The sequence below is a fragment of the Drosophila rhopaloa genome, unplaced genomic scaffold, assembly GCF_018152115.1.
Source record: "Drosophila rhopaloa isolate 14029-0021.01 unplaced genomic scaffold, ASM1815211v1 contig_163, whole genome shotgun sequence".
NCBI lineage: Eukaryota > Metazoa > Arthropoda > Insecta > Diptera > Drosophilidae > Drosophila > Drosophila rhopaloa.
The window spans coordinates 13,725,202-13,741,815 of NW_025335043.1; the positions used below are offsets into that span (position 1 = coordinate 13,725,202).

The 16,614-nt window shown below is 37.0% G+C and overlaps 2 protein-coding genes across 2 annotated transcripts; both read right to left on the reverse strand.

Annotated features, from left to right (window-relative positions):
• Positions 1–12,113: 12,113 nt before the first annotated feature.
• On the reverse strand, positions 12,114–13,529 carry LOC108037363. Its single transcript, XM_017113915.2, has 2 exons — positions 12,399–13,529; positions 12,114–12,329 (listed from the first exon to the last, which is right to left on the reverse strand). The coding sequence occupies exons 1-2, from the start codon at positions 13,527–13,529 to the stop codon at positions 12,114–12,116; spliced, it is 1,347 nt and encodes a 448-aa protein (XP_016969404.2).
• Positions 13,530–13,641: 112 nt separating this feature from the next.
• LOC108037366 lies at positions 13,642–14,972 on the reverse strand. The gene is made up of 2 exons (XM_017113918.2): positions 13,986–14,972; positions 13,642–13,923 (listed from the first exon to the last, which is right to left on the reverse strand). The coding sequence occupies exons 1-2, from the start codon at positions 14,970–14,972 to the stop codon at positions 13,642–13,644; spliced, it is 1,269 nt and encodes a 422-aa protein (XP_016969407.2).
• Between the last annotated feature and the right edge of the window lie 1,642 nt (positions 14,973–16,614).

A 16,614-nucleotide genomic window follows, 5' to 3' on the forward strand; every position in this document is an offset into this window, starting at 1 on the left:
TTAGTCTATGGCAAATTGAACAGCAGTTGAGCGGAGAGTGGAGATATAGATTCAATAAGAGATTGTCTGCGACTGAATGGATTGCAATCAATGCCACAGGGTTCATAGAAATTCATCTAACAATACGCAACGCGGCGCTTATTACATTCTGCAGCCACGCCCACATATGATTGGCTGCCCATTTTGGCATTGCTGAAGCGAGCTTCCTCTGCATTTTTATTCATTTTCCGCTTTCCCAGCCAGCTGCCACTGATTCTGCCGCTTTCCTTTCGCCTTTGCCCTTTTCCCATTTTCCCCTTTTCCGGTTCCCTCTTTTTTCTCCGTTCGAGTGTTGGATTTTTGCATGTTCGCCGCCTGTATGCGACAAAAGAATTTAATTAAAATGCGTGGCTGGGCATTGTCCTCTGGACCTCGCTGCCATGTCCTGGCAAAAGGATTAAGACGCTGCTGGTGTCATTTCAAGGGAATAAGATCGCACCTAGCTGAAATAAACTTAGAGCTAGGGAAACTTCACTTTGTGTTTGGTTTGGAAAGGCTGTTCAGGTTCTTTTTATAAGGGAAATATAATAGGTTTTAAAAGTAAACCTGGGAATTGTTAAAAAGACTCTTAAGACGTGTAAAAACCGTAATAGTTTTTCAATAAAATTTTAAATATTTAAAATGTTAAAATACTCAGCCAATTATATTGTAAAATTTTTGATTGTTTCATTAACTCATTTCAGGATTAAATTCACTATATACTCATCTCTTACATCAAGGCTTTTTCTTTTGTTCTAACCATAATTATAGCTTTTGTCTCCTTTTACAACATTTTTGCTTGATGTTATTTCAGTTGATTATTGCCACGACGTTGGGCAAACATAATTTGAAACGTGGCCGTAACTTTGCTACAATTATAATTTGCATAAAACTCTCTTAACTCAGGTGTAAAATGTGTGTCTGTTTGTTGTTTAATCCGTGTGTCACTGTGCGAAATTATAAAACTTTTTTAATTATACGTACACATACAGTTTTGGCAGCACACACAAGTAGACTTTCTGTTTTTTCAAGGGCCAATATGAAGTTGAAGCTGAAGCCACATTTTGGGTGTAACTCATGTTGCCATATCTGTCATACGCCATGTTGTACACGCACTCATTTTGACACTTTTCACATACTTTTTGATGTGCATTTAATTGCAGCAAAAATATGAAATCCGTTTTCTTTGTTTTCTTGTCAACGGAATTGCTGAAATGTCGGGCATAATGGAAACAACAGCAGCGGAAACAGATTGGAAAAGGCTACAAAAAAAACCAGAAGGGTGTGCGATTTTGTGTCAAGGGGTTTTGAGTACAATACTATGTGGGTCAACTTCAAGATGTGCCAGCCAAGATTCCAAACAATGGGAAGAAAATTACTAAAAATCTCTCGTCACTCTTTGTAATACTTAAATAAAAATAAAAATTTATACGTCAAAGAGATGTGGTCCTCTTATTTTGCATTCGAATCTTTCAAAAATCGCATTGTTCCTAATCGTTTATCATCCTTTCACATCTTTTGTCGGCTTTATTTATTGATTGCATAACTTTCCTCACCATAAACAGACAAATTTAACAAGACATTTGTTTGGATTGTCTTCGCTCTGACGCAATTTTCTCCTTTCGGCCATCTGCACTTGGCATTTGTCTTTCTAAATTGTGCAGCTGTGAAGACAAAAGGAGGCATTATATATTTAAATGAATCAAATGAAACGTCATCTGCAGCAAGAGTTTGTGTCTCTTTGTATTTGCCGATTTAAATGTAATTTATTTGCTGAATATTTTACATGATGACTCTGAGCTGAATCGGTAAGAGGCATTTTGAATGGCTTTAATTGAAAAAAAAAGAAACCAATTTATGTTATGTTTGTGCAGCATGTTTGTTGAATATGCAGCCGGTCATTCAAGTCAAATGATATGGCACAAATCCGGATCGATTTGCCAGCTGCAAAGGAAGAAGGAAGTCCACTGTTTGTCCGTGTTTTCAGCACTCTCGGTTATTGTCCGTGTTTTCAGCTGGCCCCCGGCTTTTATTGCAACGCTCTATGATTATGGCCCTGACCGGACTTTTCCACGAGCCTAGGTCAGTTGAGCGCGTTTTCCATGCTCCGAATCGGAACTAGTGTCATTTCCGCAAAAAGTTTACCATGCTTTTAGGCCGGGCCACTTAACACAGTGTTGTAGGCGAAGGACATGCTGTGAAATTGGCCAACAGATGCCGTTGTGTTCTGGGAATTTATTTCGACTGTGCTAAACCAGATAAAAACTGGTGAAATTTGTGTTTCCTCCAGCTGCTTCCTGGCATTTATCACTCGGCCTCAGACAATGAAGAAAAATGGGGCTTGGAAAACTCTATGCACTTTGAATGAAGGTAACTATCAAGAAGCGAAATCTGTTTAGTTAAAACACAGCACGAACAAGAATAATAAATAACTTTATATATTATATAATTAACACATTCAAACTAAAATATTTTGGAGGTTTAAAATAAATATTATACCTTGACTAATTAGGTTTTCTCTTTATTGAGATTATTCCAGCAAATATTCATAACTTATTTCCATGATTCTATAACCTAGTTCTTTCTGTGTATTTATCCACGTTAATTTATTAGTGACCCTGAACTTGATTAACAACCCAAGAAATGTGTACTTCCTTCGGCTGTTTCCTGGACTTTATCATTCCGCCCCGGAAAACAATGGTGAATTAGCATACGGAACATCCTTCGCCCATTTCCATGCTGATTTCGGACCACTCCAGCTGTCGTTGACCCTGAAAGTTGTTTAATAAATGTACTCACACATGCCGATGGCCCATCCTACTTTTTTCTACTTATTTCTTGCTGGCCATTTGCCTATTTCCGTTATTTGTTTGCTGGATCAGCAAAGTGAAGCGGACGACCTTGTGCGAAAAGAACTTTTTTAATAACGAATAGCGAATAACGATTTTGCCCATATTTATTTAAGCTACACAATTTCCGAAATTTGTCTCTATGTTGTGTGTGATTTTTGGCCGTGTTGCATTTAATTTATGTGCCGAGTTTATTTATGAGCGACGTCTGCTAATTACGAGTGCTTTTAATGAGCAGCAGTTAAGAGTCGTAACGAGCTTAATTGCGAGCAGCCTTTCATTAATAATTTCGTGTCTCTTCGCCGCTTTTCCCCCTTCCCCCCCCTTGTTTTTCCTTGTCTCCACTTTGTGCAAGTTTTTAATGAAGTTTACATTTTGCCTTCGTCACTCGCTTACCTCGCTGAAAAGTTGAGCCAACTTAAGGCAGAGTAAATCAGTTAGCCAAGTGGCCAGCATTCTACCATCTAATCCGAAACTAACATTTTTCAAAGATTTTCCTCCGCCCAGGAAACTGATATCCTGATTGAATGTGGCACATTTTTTATGGTCACACAATATCTTAGATTGCTGAATTATTTGCAACTAAAACTGCTTTTATTTATTCGATATGTTTTTTTTTTGGTCTGGAAATTTATTAGTTTTTGTTAGGATTTATTGACCATAAGAAATATCTTTGTTGAGTCATATTTTACTTCTGCTGTTGGCCAAGAATTTGATAAAATCTGGCTCATATTTTGCTTGAAATGTGTAACCCGATTGGGAATGCAAATTGTGCGATAATTGCTGGAAAAATATATAGGATAATCCCCTGGCGAGTGATAGTTTGGACAGCTGCCAACTGGACTAAATAAATATGAGGTATTTTCGTGTAGAGCTTGTGAATTGCGTAACCTGATAGCTGTTGTCCGGAATTAAATTGAATTAAAGCTGACCAACGCATTGCGTTAACAACGCTAATTGGCGGCTATTATCCCGCCAGCTGATGGAGTCCTTCGGGCACCTTTCTGGCCACTAAATATGTGCTCACTTGTCTAGACATGATTTAGCCCCGGGCTGCCGCCCATTTCGGACCTGGCCAAATAAATCTGCGTTGGGTTTCGGTCTCGAATGGGTGGGGTGGGTGGTTTCTGGGCCTTGTTGGGTTAACCAAATAAATGTTCTTCGGGGTCATTGTTCGTATGTGTGGAGTGGCTCCCTTTCTATCACTGGGCAAACTCATGTAAACACAAACGAAAGACAAAACTTAAACACGTAGAAACCAGCTTAACAAGTCGCTTTTTGTTTGACTTGTGCGTGGGTGTGTCCTTGCCCTGGTTTCTCTACTCCTCGCAAATTAATGCCTCGGCTTAAGCAGATTGAATCCGACCACGGGAGTCATTTGGGATTTGGCCAGAGACAAATGTGATTTTTCAAAATATTTAAGGCTAATCCATTTCAGCGTTAAGCAATTTGCTTAAATAAATTTCAAAGTCCACTTTGTTAGAGTCTCAATATATTATATTTGCTAGTGCAATACAATCAGTTTAAGCCATAGGACTAATTACCCCAGCATGCAATCAAAGCATAATGCAATGCCTTTGTGGCAAATGAGTATTATGAGCAGTGATGCGAAAGGAATGTTATTGGTGACCCCAATTTCAAGACTTGTGACTCAACAGGTGGGAGATTTTCTAATGACATTGATTCAGCTGCTGGCATTTGCTTCTCAGGTGTTAATGCCATGCAGCAATTATCCAGCTGCCGAACTCATTAGGAAAGCTCTCAATAGATGTCCAATGTGGGTCATTTACGTGCATGCCCCACGAATTCCCAATCATACATAGAGATACCCACCCACACACACTTGTACATTTGCATGCAGTACAAAAGTTTCTTTTGGGCAAAGTTTTATAGCCCAGCTGTTAACACTTTGATTGCCTGGGAAGTTTTAAAACTGTCGACAGACCGACCTTCCCTGAGAACTTTAACCCTCCCGAAACTGTGAACCCTCAACCAATACGTATGCAAATGCTCTAGAGTGCACATGGCAAATGCTGGCCAAAAGTTTACTCAACTGTAACGCCAATTTATTTTGGCTATCAGGAAATCTATACGATAATGGTGGAGGGAAAAGAGAACAGTGGCTATGATAGATAACATAAATTCTACTTCCCTAGTGCAGAGTTATGATGATACATTACAGGCCGAAACCGATTGTTAGTTTATGAATTGTTTGGTTCCAAACAAGAACAGAAATATAATAAAACAATATACTCATGTTTCATTAAAATATTTGTCGCTATAAATTATTATGATAACCAATTATATATAACCAATACAATAAAAAAAAAATATATATATATTTTTATCCTAATTTGACGTTCATCAAAATTTTAACCCATTTTCATGTTAGTTATTTCAAAATTTTGACCCATTTTCATGTTAGTTATTTCAACGATTATGACAAGTTGTAAAAAGGTGACCCACAACTGGCCTTCCAGAGTCCATAACTTTACCAATTTTAATCAGATTTCGAAGTGGCATACCTCTAAAGACTCGTGTTTTGATTCTCTGAAAATCTGCATTCAAAATTTTCATTTTAACGTTGTTCAAAATTTTAACCCATTTTCATGTCAGTTATTTCAACGATTATGACAAGTTGTAAAAAGGTCACCCACAACTGGACTTCAAGAGTCCATAACTTTACCAATTTTAATCAGATTTCGAAGTGGCATATCTCTACGGACTTGTGATTAGATTCTCTGAAAATCTGCATTCAAAATTTTCATTTTAACGTTGATCAAAATTTTGACCCATTTTCATGTTAGTTATTTCAACGTTATGACAAGTTGTAAAAAGGTCACCCACAACTGGACTTCCAGAGTCCATAACTTTACCAATTTTACTCAGATTTCGAAGTGGCATACCTCTAAAGACTTGTGATTAGATTCTCTACAAATCTGCATTCAAAATTTTCATTTTAACGTTGATCAAAATTTTAACCCATTTTCATGTCAGTTATTTCAACGATTATGACAAGTTGTAAAAAGGTGACCCACAACTGGCCTTCCAGAGTCCATAACTTTACCAATTTTAATCAGATTTCAAAGTGGCATACCTCTAAAGACTTGTGATTAGATTCTCTGAAAATCTGCATTCAAAATTTTAATTTTAACGTTGATCAAAATTTTAACCCATTTTCATGTTAGTTATTTCAACGATTATGACAAGTTGTAAAAAGGTCACCCACAACTGGACTTCCAGACTCCATAACTTTACCAATTTTAATCAGATTTCGAAGTGGCATACCTCTAAAGACTTGTGATTAGATTCTCTGAAAATCTGCATTCAAAATTTTCATTTTAACGTTGATCAAAATTTTGACCCATTTTCATGTTGTTTATTTTAAGATTCTGACGACTTAATTTATCGGACAATCGACCTAGATTCATTGCTTTTAAGGATCAAAATCGAAATTCTATATTTTTTAATTTTTGTAAGAGCTGCAAGGGTATATAAACTTCGACTTGCCAATCCTTACTGTTTTTTTTTTAAGTTCTGGAGCAAAAGATAAAGTGAAGTCCTTGAACTTTTCACTTCAATGGCGAGGGTCTAACACCTTGGTCCGCTTCGCTGCTTAGATAAACAGAGTGTAAGTGCATTTAACAATCGACTGCCCTCAATTACACTCGATGGCCAGAGAGAAGAAGAGGGTGTATAAAGCCTTAAAGTAGCATTCGATATGCGTTGCATTTCATGTGTAAACAGAGCCTGGCAGTTCTGAAAAGTACTGTAAGTACTTGTGTAAGCATAAGCACAACAGGACTGCCAGGTATCCGTGGAGCGGCGAGCGCAGCCATAAATAAATAAGATTAAGCGGGCCACTCGAGTCCAGTGTCTGTGCGAAATGAGTGAGATGAGGCATCGGACGGGGAATCCCCCCACACAACAAACAACGTGCCCGGACTTGAGAAACATGAAATAAACATTTGCCACAATGCGAAGGACACCAAAAACATTTCCGCATGCCGCACAAGTGCAGTGGCATTACACCACGAAAAATAGTTGATATAATCCATTTTAAAACTGAAAATATATAGTTATGTATAACCCATCTCAGATTGAAATAAGTGTAGAAGATCAAAGCCAAGAATGAGTTCTGTATTTAAGAAAAATATTTAATTTTATTTAAATTTGTTTTATTTGGTTCACAAAATTATGATGGATGTATAAAAGCTTACAGTAAACATTGGTGTTTTGGGATCAGAGTTGTCTTAAAGTATGACTTATATTTTCTTTTATATTAAAATATATTGGGTAAAACTTTTATACACCTCTAAAGGTGACTTCAAAATATTAGTGACTTTTGCAGCTCACCCATAATTGGGTCTCCTTTCTGATAGATTCCTGATCGCTTCTTTTAACTTCTTTTATTTAAGTGTAAAAGCATCAAAGACAAACCGAGAAACAGGAGCTGACTGCATTCGGAATAAGCGCTGCATGTTCAAAGTATGACTTTTCCCAGCGTCTTGTGCGGCTCCTTTTCTTCCTTCCCGGAATCCTCCACGTCCTGCAAGTCCTTGCGTTAGTTCTACTCATAATTCAGGAAGTGTGCAACGCTTTTTGTACTGCGTACTTGCATTTCATAACAAGCTGCGCTGCTGCCTGTCTCCAGGACAGCTTAATAAATGTCACAAAAAGTGTCCAAGCGCGGAAAGTTTTTAAAAATCAAGAACCAACTCTCAAAGTTAACAATTTAATTTCTCCGCAGCGCCACCTTTTAATAACAGCCATTTAAAATGTAACGAAAACAGGGAGTGATGGAAAATGCAGCCAGGCATTGTCCGGTTTTAATGAGCCTGCAAATAAGCAGCCGGCAAAAGAGCGAAACAAATTTGCACATAACATTAATGCTGGCAAACATTTTGATAATAATTAATATAAAAATCAGTGGGGCAGCCAAACGCATGCTGTCTGCGTTTATTGTTGTTTAATTAATCAGCCATTAAGCACACAGTGCGGTCGCACGTGCACAATTTGTCATTGATTAATTAAAAATCTGTAGCACCTAAAATTGCAACTAAATGGGGAAATGTGCAAAGTATTCATTAAACTCAATGGGAATATTGAATGCATTTTCTGTTTAACAAAATGATTATTCGTGGATTAAAACTATTGTTGTGGTTGAAAATATTAATGTATAAAATATCACACAAAGGCTTTAAAATGTATAAAAGCTTTTTAAAGTTTGCTAAAGAGGATTGTTTGTCATTTGCAATTGTCATTTTTAATTGATTGCATTTTTTTATAACTGGTGGTCAAACATATGGTTTTTGGTATCAAACATTAAACATTCCAACATTATAGTTCGCATTTTTAAATCCAGAATAAATGAGCTAAAAATTTGGAACTACTAAGCATAATCACAGGAAAATGCTTTTATGTTTTCAACATTAAATAAGTGTGAGTTTCCCACTTTAATGAGCCTTTAATCATGTCTGCGAATTAACGATTTTGTTGGGCACGTTCCACAAATTTTCATATTTTTTACTTGGCATTAAATAATTAGCCGCGAATGAAGCCCGAAAAACAGTTGCAATTAGCGGCACACAAATTGCACTTAATTATATAATAAATTCAATTGACAGCTGCGCTTTTTGCTTCACTCATTTTCACAGGGATTTTGTTCATAATTTCTGCATTATTTATGAGTTTAGCCTTATCTTTATTTATGCACTTGTTTGCCATTATGATGCAATTATCGCGATATTTAATACTTTTCATTTTCCCACACTTTGTGATACTTCGCCAAGTTTGTTGTCGACTAATTGGCTTTTGTGGCTTTATCCGATTGCCAGAATGACGTTAATTGTGATTAAATCTTGACCAACCTGTTCCGAAATTACGCCCCAAGCAATTTTCCAGCTGTAATTGAAGATTGTTGCTCAGAAAGTGCTTACAAAACCTATTTTGCTTCCCTTTACAATCTCTAATTTGCCTCCGGCTGAAGGCACAAAAATGGGAAAGGCAAAATGGCAAACTGAAAATTCAATCAAAAGTGTATACAGTACGGAATTTCATCAGGCATTCCGCTCCATATCAAAGCAAAAAAAAAGGAGGAAAGAAATATTACAAATAGATTTCAATATCTGGATAAATTTATCAGAAAACAAAATCCCCAGCAAAAGCAAAGTTTTTCATTCTTTAGCCGAAAATTCTATTTTTTTCGTCAGATGAAAACTTTTTGGGAAAAAACTTTGTTGTTATGCGCAGATTTCATTTGGATTTGTTTAAAAACGAAACATATTTTCTTGCCAGCCCGAAGATTAAAATATATTGTATACGTATGGAGAATAACTGAGGGGCAGATGCAAATTGGGGAACTGGAAAAGGCTCCGCACAATGCCAAATGGCAGGTAAAACCCGCGCCAGACTGTAGACCAACAAACATTTACATAGATACTTCACTTCGTTTGCATATTTTTTAGTCCAGCTGATTGAGGGGTAATCATGGGAATATTAAGACAATCACAGGGATAAATACATCGCAGAAAAATCATTTAAGATTTTTTGTCGGATTTAAAAAGTCTGATTATTTTTATAACAAACAATTAAGATATTTTCAACATTATTATGTGGTTCTGTAAACTAATATAAGTGTGTTATTTGACAAATATTCAATTCAAAGAACAAGTTCCCAATGCAAAATATTTAATTTCATAAAACAAAAATGCTTAAAGAAAAAGTTCATAAATTATTTTTATGACTAAATATTATGTCTCCATAATCTTATTAAGTTTGAACACAGGTTATTTACAATTCGATCAAATTCACAATTTAATCTCGCCGAGTCGACAATGTGCCCATTAGAATTTACATGCAAATTCGTTTTGTGCAATTTCCAATGATTTCCCATTCGCTGATAGCTGATGGCTGATACCAACCCCGGGTTGCCCACGGAGGATGAGATGCTGCAGGCTTAAATCTGTGGTCAACTAACTGTCAGCGCATATTACGCATACGCCCCATTCGCCACTGGCTAGGCAGAATGATAAATGACGTCAGCGGGCTGGGTCAGGGCATATTTTGCGCTGTATTTAGCAGCTAACCAAGCCGTATTAATTAACTTTTATGATGGGCCCGCTGCTCGCAAAAGTGGGCCGAAGAAAGTGGGTTAGATGAGTGCTCTACTGTGCGTATGCGTAATATTTCATTATACGGCCATGGCAACCTCAGCGGCCTCCCACGTCTGCCTTCGGATTTTATCTAGGGCTCTCTCCTTTGGGGGCCCACAAGATTTATTGCCTGCTTGAAAGATAAAGTCATTATGATGGCATTATGAAAAGGGAAAAGACGACGCCGTGCGGCATTTAGGAGATATGAATCTTTGATGCATGTAATTGCCCCGGAACTCTGCCCATATGTGTGGCCCTGTTTATCATTGATTTTCCTCCGGCTTTCCATTTATGGTAATTTCATACTTCCGACTTTTTATCGCTTGTCTTGCACTAATTAAAATTTCATTAGCCACACTTCGTCGGGCCATCCATCCATCCATCCATCCATTCCAGGGCGACCCTTTAACTTTTGTGATCCCCACCACGACATGCATTAATTATGCATGCCAGAAGTCAAGGCGGCTGAAACGCTCAGCTGACAGCTGTCACCGCAGACAATCAACCGTGTCCCGCCCCCAAGCACATATAATCAATAATTTTCACCGATGCCAACAGCACACACACGTTTTATTATATTACTATATATCGCCAAACTGCAGCTAGGCAACATTCTATTTTGCTCTTGCCGCTCTAAACTTTTCCGCCTTTCTGGCATTGTCCATTTGGCAGACTTTCAAAAGTGCCAAAAGAAATCGCAGACACATAGACATGGCGCCTACACATTGGGCTACAAAATAAAAAAAGGGCCGACAAAATGGCGGCTCCTTTTCGAAATGGCAGCGGGTCAGCGATGCCAAACGCCATTTCAAGGTGCACTCTTTAAGTGCCGCGCATCCGCCGCACTAAGTGCTTTTGGTGATCAAAAAACTGGGCTTAACTTTGAAAGACTTTGTACTCTTATTCAGGTACAAAACTTTTGATTTTAATTTTTGGTTCAGAAATTACTTCTTTGTTTTACAAGTACAATGACCTTTTGTGTTCTTGAGACTCAAAAGTTAATACATTTTTGATCGTGTTTGTTGAAATGATTTAATATTTGGACATTGATATAAAATCTAAATATTTTTTTAGAAATTACTGCTTTGTTTTACAAGCATAATGACCTTTTGTGTACTTGTTTGTTTATACATTTTTGATCCTGTTTGATAATTCCAATTTTATTTTATACATAAATGTTTTCAAAATATTTGTGCTTTAGTATAAAATCTTATAGAAATGCCTGCAAGTTAATATACTACTCAGTTAACGCGGTTAACGTGGGCTTCTTACTTCAATAAAATTTTACGTTTTTTGGAAATTTTTAAAGGTATTTGCACCACCCCTTAAGTGAAACCAAACCCGGCCCCAATCCGCTCGACTCATTTCCTTTTTGGCTTTTCGAATTCTTGCCTGCTCTCCGGGCGCAGATTCAATTTCACTGACGGGCTGCCGGCGGCTGCATCGATAGCGCATATGTTGCCAGTTGCTCGTATCGTGTGGCAAGAAGTTTATTGGAATCGATCGAAGCGACTCCGACTCGGCGGTGCCCCAAAATAAAAAAAAAAACCAGGGAGCTCAGGCCCGTGCAGTTGCCATTTGCATACCAATTGGAGTGGGCAACAGAGTGCCAGGAAATTTACTCAGATTTATGTTAATTTATTGAATTTAATTTGATTTTCTTTCACTGTATCGATATGTTGTGTGTCCGGGAGTAAATCTCGACTGCGAATAAATTCAATCAAGTTTGGCGCATAAATTACACCTTTTTTTGGCGCCACGCAAAAAGGTGCGGATCCTTAAGATTTGAGAGGCCAAGGCCATTGGAATAACAACAATACGGCGGCCATTTGTTGCTTTCCATTTTATGTTTATAATGGCAAAAGTTTTGAGGGTTGCCTTTTAATGTCTGTGATATTTGAAAAGGCCCGAGGTCAGGTCATTAAAATGGCAGAAAGGTTGACCACCCGACTTTTCTGCTTTGTATTCATTAAGTAATTGAGGGAAAGGTAGACACAAAGCATCTGGGCTTCTTCTGTGGCATAAATTATTTGTATACTAATTTAATTATTATTTAATTTGTCATGGTGATGAGTTGCGTGAGTTAACTTTTTTATGACTCTTGCTTGAGGTATTTATGCAGTTGTCTGACTTCCATTTGCTGCACGAAGTAGAGGATTCCAGCGAAAGTTAATATATTTAAAACGAGCTTAAGGTGTCCTGCAATAATGACCAAATTAAGATAGGTGGAATTCTTTTTTCGTAGCCTGTCACTCATAAAACAAATGGAATCTCGTTGACGGTCGCAAATACAGATTCCTGAAAAAAACTTTGTAACGAAGTATTTACATTAGTAAAGTAAAGATAATAAATAAAGTTTATATTTTATGCTACCAACCATTATGTCCAGAATATCCAACTCTTTGAAGGCAACCCCTTTCCATTTATTTCCATCAAGAAATTCTCTCATTTCGCAACCATTTTCATCCGACTTAAAATTCCAGCTTTTTTTCATTATGTTGAGGTATTCCTCCTGCTGTAAATAAGCTGCAGCAAGAAGCAACATCCACAAAGCCAAATGCCAGGATAATATAAGCAAAGATTTCATCAGCGGATTCGTGGGAGTTGTCAAGTTTTCCTGGCCATCCCAGATGGCTTCATCTTCCAGATCTTCTTGGCTCTTTTGCTGTTGCACAAACTCATTGGAATCAAAACGAAAGGACTGCAGAAATTCAGCTATCCGAAAAGCCACTATACATAAGTAGCATATATAAGACATTCTAAAATAATGACCAGCCAAGATATTTATTCTTTTTTGAATGGAAAAAATGTTATGGATTTGGAACTGAAATAATTTAAGATTCCTTTGCAATCTTAGCTCCCTCAGGGATTGAAGCCATCCTGCATTCATCAGATGATATAGAACATGCAACGCCATAATCAACACGAACATTATTCGAGGTAGTCCCATAATAAAGTTGGTCATCTGAAACAGATCGGCTAGGGTTATAGTTTTGGGTTCACCATTCATTTTTGGCCAATTTAAAACAAGTATTTGCACTCCAAAAATAGTTAGCAAAAGCAGCAAGAGAATTGCGTAGATGAAAATGAGCCAGGAACATTGCAGGATTAATTGTTTTCCCAGAAGGGATTTTAGATTTTTATATGCCAGTTGAGCCTCATTTATTAATTTCCACAGTTGATCCTTTTTAACCAAAGACCAAATTAAAGTCAGAAAAAAACAGAGGCTGGTAAAATTTTCGTTCCACAATTCGGTTTTACTTCTTAGAGGTCTTTTTTCAATATTAAGATTGTTAACTAACTGACTTTCTTTTTCCCAATGACTACTTACAGCCCTGTGCAACAATAATATTAAGGAAATAAATATGGCTGGTAAAAATCTGCACAGGTTGGCTTTTTGTTGATATAGTTTTCGAGATTTACTAAAACGTAGCTGAAGAAGTCCGAAGAAATGCAAGGGAAATCGCAAAACTTTCACAATGTTAAAGATGAAGCGAAGTCGTGCCATTTCGAAAAACAACTGAAACTTCCAACGAACTGCTATTCTTACCATAATTACTCTCCGCAACCATTAAGTAATTGTTAATTAAGTTAATGTGACTCATTTTGCTGTTTATTATTCACTTGTACTCATCATAGAAATAAAAGCGATAGACTTGACTAATTGTTTGGGTCACATTGCCATTGAAATCGTCCTGCGACTCATACTCGTAGTCCTGAACTGTCATGTTTTTGTGGAAAAGTAAGCAAATAAATAGGAATAGCAGGAGTTCAAGGATGTGGGTTTTTAGGCAACTCGTCAGCATTGATAAAGGAATTCCAAGCTTAACACTTTTAAAGCCAATAGTTGTTAAATAAAAGGTTGTTTTGGTTAAGTGAACAGCAGAATAGTTATTGGAGAACTGAAAATAGTTTTCCTGTTAAATATTATATATTAATGACAAAAATATAATTAAAAACTCACCATCATGGTAACCACATCCTGTTTGTACTGCACTTTTTCATGTTTTCTCAAAAACGTTACACCAAATGCCTTCGGCAAAGTTCTGTGTGTCAAAAGACGCCAGGATTTCAAAACAAAATTATTGGGATCATCTTTTAATTTTAAGTAATTCTTCTGAAATTTACGATGCTGTTTTTGTAGGTTGCAGGCAATTTCAAAATATAATGCCAATAAGAGTAAATGGATCGTTAAGGAAACCATTTGAGCGTACACTTGTTGACCAGAACTGTGAAGTATGTTGCGAATTTTAACTCCTGGTTGGATCATAAAACTTATTATATGAAGGGCAAAATATCTGGAAACGTTTCGATGAACTCGCCAAATAATTGGTTTCTGTCTTAGCACTCCTTTTAATATATACAATCTGTCACTTCTCATGTCTTGGCAGAGAAACTTATTCAGAGAACTATAGATACAGTTTAGCCAAATGAGATAGTTTCCAAAAAACAAGAGCTCCAAGTGGTAGATAAATCCCACGCCGAAGATGAAAGCACTTTGATATACCGAATATATTCTCATTTGCCATATAAGAAGCAAAATAAGGAACACTATTAGAAGTAAAGTGTGTATGCATTCTCTGCGTATCCTTACACACAATCGACTGCCAAGAATTCGTTGCATTGATTTATGCACACCAACACATTCATTTAAGAGCTCCGTAAGATGTTTTCTCAGGATCAAAAAGTATAAATAAAGAGGTATGTAAAGCAGGAACACAAACTGATCGTGGATCCACCGATAACTGAAGAAGATATAGAGCCAACTGGCGAACAAGTTGACCACAGCCATGACTTGCACATAGAGTTGCTCATCGCAAGTGAATTTCCCCAGCTGCTCCGCATAACCCACATTATAAAAACCCAAATATAGTCCGATCCTTCCAGTCTGATACCACACACAAATCAAATGACACAGACAAAAACCTCTGGCCGTTGCGTGTTTCTCCATTTCTGGTAATAAACTAAGTAACTGAAATATCAAAAATTACATCGGTAAAGGTCATAAAATGTTCATTACATGAATTGGGAGGAATACGAAACCATTACGCATTCTGTGATGACATGGTAAAGCACGATAAGATATAATCGTACAAGTTCATTAAAACAATTTGGGAATTGGTTGACCAAAATATCTTTTTGTATCTTGTGACATTTCATTTATGATGAAAAAATTGAAGCAATTGCCTTTTGAAAATGAAAACATTGGAGTTGTTATTTTAAAGTGCACAACTGATATTCAAATTCATTATTTCTTTGTGAAAAGTTTTTAATTTATTTTTATTCGGTTTGGTTCATAAATATGAAGAGCATCAGCCACTATCAATTATATTCCATTGTTAACATACCTCTCAGTGCTTTTTACCCCTATGAGAATTACTTGCAAAAAATAACGACAATCATATTTTATGCTCTGTTTATTTGCCGAGTTGTACTCTGGACCGCTTTAACAGTTGGCTCTCGGAAGAGGATGTGGATGTGGATGTGGATGTGGCCACGGATATGGCTATGAAATGGGTAGAGCACTTAAAAGGGCATAAAGCCATAAGAGGTCACCACGTCCTTCTCCTGGAATTCCCGATTCACCTCTATCTCTGTCTGGCCATCGCAATCGCACCGGAGCTCATTCTCCCCCGGTTGGTGGCATCTTGGTCCAACTTTTTTCCCCGACTTTTTCATCGCCCGGCAAATGGTTTTACACGCATGTAACTTCCCCAGACCCGCATTCATATACGAATGCGAGATGGGGATCTCCATTCCACAGTGCAGCACAGCATGTGTGGCCGCATATAACAATGGCAAAAAGTGCATGTTTTTATTACAAATTGCAATTGTGAAAAATTTTATACATGGCCGCATCGTTGTCCTCCCGTCGCCGCATCGTGTCACATTCCGGTACCTTTGTCCTGTAGCCGTCGTACTACGGAAAAAAGGAGTGGCCAAACAGTAGGAACCTCGGAGTACACTGGCAGAATAAGCAAACCATAAATAAATAGGCCTTTTATGTAAGCAAAATAAAGGCTGGGCTTAGAATTTATTTAGCAAAGCTTAATAAATATGTTCAATATCTGACAAAATAGGAACCTAGCTGTACACTCGCAAAATAAATCTAATCATAAATAAATGGGATTAAAAAAATATTTATATATTTGGCAAAGCTTAATAATTTAATTTCCAGTTTTGTTTATATTGCTGAAAATATATTAAAAAGTTTTTATAAAATAAGGAGGAAAAAATATTGCTTTCTATATTTAAAAGAAGAGTTTACTGAAAAGTGATCTTATATTTTTTTTTTTAAGCAAGATAGATAAAAATATTTGAGATAGTTTCTCAATGACGATAAATTGGTCTTTTTCGGGTGCACAAAAGGGTTTGAAGCTGGGTGTCGCCAAAAATAAACTGCCACATAAAACTCTACCGCACATCCTGTCTGTGTCCTTGCCACTCGGGCTCCAATTTTTTTTGCCTGCTGCGTGCGGCATGCATAAAGCAAATGAATTTATTTTTCGACTGCCATTTTTTCAATTTAAATGCTTTTTGCCTTTGGCTTGTTGAGAGTCTTCCCTTACTTTTATTTTTTTGTTCGCTTTAAC

What these genes read in the sequence shown, in the direction of transcription:
- LOC108037363 (XM_017113915.2), bottom strand. Translation starts at nt 13,529, where the DNA reads ATGGCACGACTTCGCTTCATCTTTAACATTGTGAAAGTTTTGCGATTT. An exon ending in TGGATATTCTGGACATAATG is followed by an intron (nt 12,330 to 12,398) that starts GTTGGTAGCATA and finishes TTCGTTACAAAG; the next exon opens with TTTTTTTCAGGAATCTGTAT.
- LOC108037366 (XM_017113918.2), bottom strand. Translation starts at nt 14,972, where the DNA reads ATGGAGAAACACGCAACGGCCAGAGGTTTTTGTCTGTGTCATTTGATT. An exon ending in AGGATGTGGTTACCATGATG is followed by an intron (nt 13,924 to 13,985) that starts GTGAGTTTTTAA and finishes AACTATTTTCAG; the next exon opens with TTCTCCAATAACTATTCTGC.